Source organism: Drosophila miranda, chromosome XL (genome assembly GCF_003369915.1).
Source record: "Drosophila miranda strain MSH22 chromosome XL, D.miranda_PacBio2.1, whole genome shotgun sequence".
Taxonomy (NCBI): Eukaryota; Metazoa; Arthropoda; class Insecta; order Diptera; family Drosophilidae; genus Drosophila; species Drosophila miranda.
The window spans coordinates 1,570,243-1,578,718 of NC_046673.1; the positions used below are offsets into that span (position 1 = coordinate 1,570,243).

General features: G+C 45.9%; 2 protein-coding genes across 2 annotated transcripts; both read right to left on the bottom strand.

Annotated features, from left to right (window-relative positions):
- Positions 1-898: 898 nt before the first annotated feature.
- On the bottom strand, positions 899-2,646 carry LOC108164972 (protein tilB). The gene is made up of 4 exons (XM_017300987.2): positions 2,504-2,646; positions 1,573-2,419; positions 1,290-1,502; positions 899-1,190 (listed from the first exon to the last, which is right to left on the bottom strand). The coding sequence occupies exons 1-4, from the start codon at positions 2,511-2,513 to the stop codon at positions 1,079-1,081; spliced, it is 1,182 nt and encodes a 393-aa protein (XP_017156476.1). The 5' UTR covers positions 2,514-2,646; the 3' UTR covers positions 899-1,078.
- A 638-nt stretch (positions 2,647-3,284) lies between these two features.
- LOC108154583 (vesicle-fusing ATPase 1) lies at positions 3,285-7,287 on the bottom strand. Its single transcript, XM_033392273.1, has 6 exons — positions 6,979-7,287; positions 6,266-6,354; positions 5,986-6,204; positions 4,279-5,907; positions 4,049-4,207; positions 3,285-3,892 (listed from the first exon to the last, which is right to left on the bottom strand). The coding sequence occupies exons 1-6, from the start codon at positions 6,985-6,987 to the stop codon at positions 3,760-3,762; spliced, it is 2,238 nt and encodes a 745-aa protein (XP_033248164.1). The 5' UTR covers positions 6,988-7,287; the 3' UTR covers positions 3,285-3,759.
- Positions 7,288-8,476: the final 1,189 nt, after the last annotated feature.

Genomic DNA, 8,476 nt, shown 5'->3' on the forward strand with positions numbered 1-8,476 from the left:
ATTGTTGAAATCTTTTATTTGTCCTAATGTATACCAGAAATGGACAGGGCTTTTGTGTGTTTTTAATAAACTAAAAAGAACCTCATCATTTTTTAAGAGGACAAATTCATTATCGATTCTCTGCGGATCTTTAATAAGTTGAGGAAATCTGATAATTGGCCATTGACTATGTCTTCAGGGTTTAGGAATGAGAGAAGCTTAAAAACCTTCTAGTTAAAAGGCAACCTTTTCTTTAATTGTATACTCAACTCGATGAAAAATGACTGTGGAAAAATTCATATTTTTAATTTCTTTCTAATTTTGACACTTCGAGGCTTACATTAACGGCCAAATTCATTTTCTGGAATTCTACGAAATTAACATTGCTGCTTGGATCTAGTAAATTTAAGTCAGTATTCCTTATATATAAGTCTTTCAAATAACAGCTTAATATTAACTTATAGGTTTCAGGCATATTTTTATATATTATGTGTGTTACAGCTTTGCTAGACTGAAAATTGATATTAAATCTATTTATTATAGGCAAAATATAGTCTAGAAAGTAGAAATATAATTTGACTGAAACGCTTTTTAAATTTGAGAGAGTGTATTCTGCAGATAAATTTGTTTCTATGGCCAATTCGTACTCAAAAAAAAGAACAAGATAGAAGCAATAGATACATCTATCGGAAAGAACGAAAGAGATGGAACGCCCAAGATGATTCGTTGTGCTCTTCGGATTCATGCATTGTTTAGATATCTTACTTATTTTATAACACGTACGATGGTATATAAATAAGTCGGGAAATGTATTTATGTAAGCTCTTACCAAAAGATGTACTTCAAATAAAAATTCCACAACAACAATATGCATATATGTACATATGTATGCATATGTGTGTAAATGTACATACAGATATTCGTTAAACATTCCTTATATTTCTCTCTTTATTGTATTACGTGTGTATGTGTAACAAAATTGGACTATGGACAAAACAATAATATGGTAGGACACTGATTGAATGAGTGATAATGAACGTAGCAGAACCCAATACGTAGTACTGCTGAACTAAAACGTTAAAAGAAAAACAGATTTGGCTTAAATCAAATCTGGTAGATCGGCGGGCGGACAAATGTTGGCAATGTCCACAGCGCCGCGGAGGGGCACCGGATCGTGTCCTGTCTGCACCGCACTAGCAGTGTGTACAGCCCTGCACAGTGGGAAGAAAGAGAGAGAGAAAGGGATCCGTTTAGAACAGGATCAGACAGTCATAGCGCGCGACATATCAGATGTCATGCTTTGGACGTACCCCTTGGACGGACTACGCTTGATGGTCAGCATTTCGTTGACCTTCAGCTTCTTCAGTAGAATCATCAAATGGCCCGTGGTCTGAGATCGCTGGACTGTGGATTCACCTGGCTGCACCTCCTCGTTGTAGGCAATCTGAAAGATCTTGCCCTTGACAATGACGCGCGTGTAGTTGGTTTGGACATCCACATCGATCAGGGCAGTGTCCAGATGTCTGTGGACAAGAGGGAACACGTTATGAGGAGCATGAACTGGGATTGGAGCAAATCGAAGAAGCTGCCCACCTGTACACCTGTAGCTGGAGCGAGTAGTGAGCCGGCTCATCCTGAAAGTTGAAGGGCAGCTTGGCCTGGTTCAGGTTATAAGGACGTCCGCAGGGGGCGAAGAGATGCGGCTGCCGCTTGGCATGTGGCTGTGACGACTTCGGCTCGTGCTTCTCCCTGCCCAGCCGGTGCTGGCGGGCGATCTCTGTGCGTATCTCCGGGCAGTGCTCGCTCTTGGCGTTCCAGAAGGTGCGCGTACGCTCTTCCTCGTCCTCAATGTCGGCGCATTGATCGGCCAGCGCCGCCTGCTGCTCTGCCACGCGTACTCGCTGCTCATCCCGCTCGATGGCCTGGTTCGCCTGGCACTGCACAATAACGGCGCGATGCTGGGAGAGTTGCCGCTGGGCTTGCAGCCTCTCCGAGGGCGTGATCTCCTGACTATCGAGGCTCTGCAGTTGCGGCAGGGTGGCCACCACGTAGTCGCGGTAGTGCGGGTAGTCCGCGCAAGGATTTCCGATGAGCAGGAGCTCCCGCAGATTGTAGTTACCGCGCAGTGACTCCACGCCGGTCAGCTCACCGATGAAGTTGAGAGTGAGATCCAGTTTGTTGAGCGACTCAAGCCCCTCCAGGTTCTCGACGCGCTCGATGTTGTTCACGGCCAAGTTAAGGTACTCCAGTCGCTTCAGTTTGTGCAAGTTCTCCAGGCGCGCAATGAGGTTCGACTGAAGGAGCAGGATCTTGAGGTCTTTGCACCAGTTCTGCACATGCTCAATGCGCTCGATGTCCTCCTGGTGCAGCGATATCTCCTCTAGCGTGCTGATCATCCGCTCATTATGCTCCGACTTCTTGCGCACCAGCTCCTCCGTGACTGTGAGAGGATCGAAGTCAGCTGCGGTTTCTAGTTTCTGATTGCCACTGGGAATCACGGCAATGGCAACTGTGGTCTACTTACTGCGCACCATTTTCGATGTGTGATATGTGATATAACACAGCTAAACAACAAAATATCAAAACATCAAAATATCAAAACACCAAAACAACAAAACAATGAGGCAATAGCCAACTCCGTTGCCAGGTGGTTGCTATTCTCCGTCCCTTTCTATTTCAGGAATCCTGCGAATACTACGCATCTGTCACAGGTATCCCTCTGGCAACCAAGGCAACTCTGCCAAGTATCGTGTGCCCAAACCAATTTTTTTATTTTGTGCAACACTCCCAAAATGCGGCAGTTTCTGGCTATTTGCGGCAACTTCGAGGCAATGCTGTAAGACATGTTCGAAAATGTACGACTCATCTTCAAATAGGTTCCTGGAAGCGTATTTATGGCTATTATTTATGGCTATTGAATGGTAGATGATCTGCCATATTTGTTCCTATCCGACTTTGGCTCAGCGATTCAAGTCAACTCCAAGACTCTTTAGAAATGAATCTAGTATGTAGTTTTGTTTTTCTTTATTGGAGATATATTTATAACATTTTCGGTGAACAATATATTATATTTGGTAGTAATTATATTATGCTTGGATAAATTTCCATATTAAATTAATTAATTAGCAAGAGAGATTATTAAGCTATTAACGAATCTTAGCGTATTGTACATACATAAACGACCTTCTCTGTTCCTTATCCAGGCTTCTTTCGGCGTCGTTCCTCCTTTAAGGTATATCTATAACATTGACGATTAACAATATTTAACTTGTAATTTAGTTTGGTGTACATATTTCATTGTATCTAAGCACATATTCATACACATATGTATGTATCGATAAGCCTGTCTTATAGGTATTTCACAAAGATCCTATTTTTCAAGCTCATCTCTTCCTCCGTGGCCTCTGCGGCCTAATCAATAATAACGAGAAAGATTGTCCTCCTGCTGCCAAAACGAACGAGAGTGAATATATTATGCTATTAACGAGTTAGACGGCCATGATATATAATTGAATAATCTTTCGCTCCATCAGCCATTATCAGGTCACGGGTCTCACATATCTGTCGATTTGATTGCGCTCTGGTTGGGGCACAGGACACGGGAAACTCTTTGGACTGGGACCGAACAAACAACACCATCCTAGCTCGGATATTTGTGGGATCATATATGTGTATTGAGTATAATTTTAGCGGTCTATACGAGTATTTGGAGTCGACATTCCTTCCCATCATTGCACTTAGAAGCTAATAATTGAGACAGCAGGAGAGAAGGGTGACGGCTTATTGTCGGGCCACCATATCCAGGCCGCCCTCCTCCTCCATCTTGGAAAGGAACTTGATGGCCCGCTGCGACTGCTCTGTTTGTCGGGCCATGTCGATCAGGCCCAGCAGCTTCTTAATCCCAATAAAGACGCTGGAAAACAGATAAACGGTATCTCTCATTATAAAGGCTCACATATGGATATCCCATCCTCGCTATTTAAACACTGCCCAAATAACAAAATACGAGAATCTTCAAGCAAACAGATAGAAACGGAATGTTGCAGATGTGGGCCGCTTATATTCTTACCGTTTGCCAGCCATCTTCTTGCCAATTGCCTGGACTTCGCCCTTGTTGAAGAGGTCAGTGTGCTCGAGAACGGCCAAGACGTGTTCAGGACTAGAGAGGTTCGGCACATGCAGCACCGAGGTGAAGGCGGTCAGCATTTCCATCTCCTCCAACACCTCACTGGGGAGAACGAGTACAGAAATTAGATCATTCGAGTGCATTAGGTACGTGGGGGACGGACGGGAACTTACCGCCTGCTGGAGGTGCACAAGATGAGGAGTTTGCGGCCCTTGGGCGGTTGCTTATTGAGTAGCACGAGAAGGGCCTGGAGTGTCATATTGGAGTAGCGCGGCCCAATCGAACCGTAGTCGAGCAGTCGCTCCACGTTGTCCACCACGATGCAGCTGAGAGTGGAACGGTAGGCGTCGTCGAAGATCTTGCGGATGTGCAGACACTTGGCCGACTCTGTGTAGCCGACCATGTCCTCCGGGGAGCAGACCTTGACGAAGGGGAAGTCTGACATCTTGGCCAGCTGGGCGGCCAGCGCAGTTTTGCCCGAGTTAGGGGCACCGGCAATAAGCACAGAAACAAGACCGCTGGACTCGGGTGCTTGGGCCTGATGGACGTACAGCATGCCGTCCTCGAGCAAATTGCTCACGGGAGTGCCCCAGTTGATGATGCCCCGGGCCACCATGTTCTCGAGCATTTCCTGGGCCGTTCCGAAGGCGGGCTTGATGTCGTTCTCCAGGGAGTGCAGAAAGTCATCCCGATTCACCTTGATTTTCTCTATGGCCTCGGGATCGACGGTGACCTTGGCATCGGCCTTGATCAGGCGATTCATGGCACTGGACTGGGCCGCACGCACAAGACCCTCCAGCTCGGCTCCGCTAAAGTTCTTGGTGAGGGAAGCGATCTCCTTGCAGTCGACATCATCGTTGATCTTTTTGAAGTCGCGCATTCGCTTGGTGTGGATGTTGAGGATCTGCACGCGTCCCTGCTCGTTGGGCAGACTGATCTCCATTTGGACCTCGAGACGGCCCGGTCGGAGCAGGGCCTCATCGATCATGTCCCGACGATTGGTCATCCCGATTACGAGGATGTTGTTCAGCTGGTCGACACCATCAATCTTGGTGAGCAGCTGATTGACGACGGTGTCGTGCACTCCACTGTTCCCTGCCACAGAACCACGCTGCTTGCAGATGGCATCGATCTCGTCGAAGATGATGATGTGCAGGCCGCTGTTGGGCCCCAGCCGCTTCTCCTCCTCTTCGGCCTCAGCGAACAGTCTTCGGACATTGGCCTCCGACTCGCCCACGTACTTGTCCAGGATCTGCGGTCCGTTCACGATCTTTGGCTCGCGGGCGTTTAACATAGTTCCGATCTGGCGGGCCATCAGGGTCTTGCCCGTGCCCGGTGGACCGTAGAGGAGGATGCCCTTAACGTGCTTGCAGCCCAGCTGCTCGACCAGTTCGGGGGGGAAGACTCGCGAGGCAAAGGCCCGCCGGAAAATGGAGTTGAATTCCTTGTCCAGGCCGCCGATGCCCATTTTACCGAAGTCCCAGTCCGGATTGATGATCGACTGGCGCACCACCTTACCCTTGGACTTCCCTTGCAAGTTCAGCGAGCTGTTCTCAGCCTTCTCGAACTGCACCACCGTGTTTCCCAGGATCCTTCCGAAGCGGACGTTGCGCAAGGCAGCCTCCTTGCCCTCTCCCAGTGTCTTCGGGTCGATGGCCTCCAGCGACTTGACGGCCAGGCCCAGCAGCTTCTTATCCTTGAAGTTGAACACCAGAGACTGACCCACGGTGAGGGCCATGCCGGCGAACTGCATAATGAACTCCTTGGCCATCAGGTCTGAGTCGTAGGGCTCCTGGGACACGCTGAGGAGGAAGTGAACAGAATTCGATTCTTTCTTTGCACCGATTTCTGCCGATTTCGTAGCCTATCTATCTACTCACGTTTTCTTCTGCAGAAAGTCCGTCTCGAAGGACACACAGGTAATGACATCAGAGCTGGCGTCGAAACGGTAAGGTCGCACCTCCAGCTCCTGATTGATGGACACCATCGCCCACTTGCGCTGCACCAGGGAGAAGCCCACATAGCCGCGGGGCACCTCCACCGTCTTCTCCAGGGCAAAGATGAAGTGCTGCCCGGGAGCCGGAGAGATGTCCGCGTACCTTTTAAGATAAACAACGCATTAAGTAGTCAAACGCGTCTCCAATCGATTTTTGAACTTACTTCACATCGTCGGGAAAGTCCCCCACATTGACAATGGCTCGATTGGTGAGCGAGAGCTCGTCCGTGGGGCATTTGGTGGCCTTCAAGCGCTGCAATTTCACCAATTAAGAAAATGTACCATTGAAAGCCTATGCAACCTGATAAAACGGTATCTTTACCCCAGCTAAAGCCGTACATATTAAAGGAAAACTTTGTATTTTACTGGAGTCAGGTTATTTTATTTATAATCCTGCTATATCTGCAGCAAATCACTACGAATTATTCCATGGCCACCTGTATTTATGAGTATTTAAGAGTGCATTTATATTTCGAGGAAAATTTTTAGACTTTCAAAAGAGAAAAATTATATAAAAAATGTATTATATAGTTATCTTGAGAAACAACTATTTGATGACCATACCTATGTATGTACATACATATAAATGGAATGGAACTTAAGTTTTTTCCTATGACAGTTATATGACCTATAGAAAACTCTGCTGTTGTAAGCACTAAAGCATGAAATCTCTACAAATAAATTATCCCTATAGTATCAGTCAGGTACAAGGTATATAGGATAGGTATCCAATAGCACATACATAATCATTATCGTGATTCTTAAGCTGTAGCCACCTTTTGAGCTGATGGAAAGATATACCCAAGTACCATGATTTTACAGACACTCGTAATACAAAAATATTTACAGGCTTAAATAAGTTATGAATTGCACTCACATAAGACATGACTCCTGCTGCTGCGCTCTGCGAAAGTTTTCTTTGGAAGGGGGCCTTGTGTTTACAGCCTCCCCGATTATCGATTCAAATTCCTGGCACAAACTCGCGACTGAATTTGGTAACAGAAATGGGTTTTTTTCCCAAAATTTGACGGTTCTTCACTGCACGATGTAGAGCTTCTCGATGTCCGGTTAAACTAACTAGCTTTGGTATCACTCGATTTCAGACAATTGATTGGCCTTAAGCGAATTAAAGGTAACAGTGCACTGTGGGACTGGCGAAACGATTTTATGCGCAGTATTCTATCGATTTCTTCAAGCGGCGTCGCGGAGCTGTCAGGTTCTAAGGTGCTACAGGGCTGACAGCATGACGGCCTGGCGCGCAAGCGGGATTATTCAAACTGCCAACGCACAAAAGCCGAGAGATGTGACACCAAATTTCAACATGGCAAAAAATGCAGCCACATACGTCACAATAATGTTAGTTTCTCTGTATTTGTAGCTAGTCAGTGAGCAGGGTCTCATACAGCTGTAACGGAAATTTAAATGATTTTTGTTGCCCACTGTCCAACGAAAATCGTCAAATTTATTCATCTCTGCAAACTATTGCCACAGAATACTACGATAATTTTATCGCAATCACCTTTCTTCTGAAATAAATGGCAACAAGTTTTCACATCAAAACTAATAAAATTATGTGTCAGTTGGTGGACCTTCAGTATATTAGAAAATAGTAACCAACTGTGAGTAACAGCATGCTCATTAAAAATTAAATTGCTAAGGGTCAAGCTTATGGCCCAGCTACTCCTTCCACCATTTCATACAGGCCACACAGTTTTTCCACTTCCTTCTCCAATTCCCCAACCAATTGCTGCATGTAGGGCCCTCCGCCTGTAGCTCGAGTAGTTTGCAATTTGTTCTTGGCCAACTTCTTACGGATGTTCGTCTTCCAATCTTCCGAAACCTGAAATTGTAGAATTTAACATAGTAGTGTGCTACTTTTTTTGTGGAACACATACCTTTTTCCAACCCAATTCATGCTTGATTGGCGCCCAAACAGCAAAGAGCGCCGCAAAGTTCTGCCCACTTGGCATCGACAACAGCTCGGTCGCCCTTCACAAATCGTCTTTCCAAGTCCGGATTGTCACTCATGAAACCTGCCAGGATTTTATTTTGAAGAGATGGTTTATGCTTTCACCTGGATATACACAAGAAAGTCGTAATATTAACATAACGAGATTATTTTTAAGTACGAGTTAAATGTGGCGGGAAACAGATGTCCTTACCCAGATGTTCTGTTACGCGCATGTTACAAGCACAGTCTGCGCTGTTAAATGCACATTTGTGCTGTTATGCGCAAAAATGTATTTCTTGTCAACGTTCTGATAACCAAATCGGACTGCGTCAGCTGTTTGCACCAAAACAAAAAGTGGTTGCCCAGACCAATTATTTCCGAGCCAAATTTGAGGTTGGGTTAAGAAAAAATTATTTATAAAGAA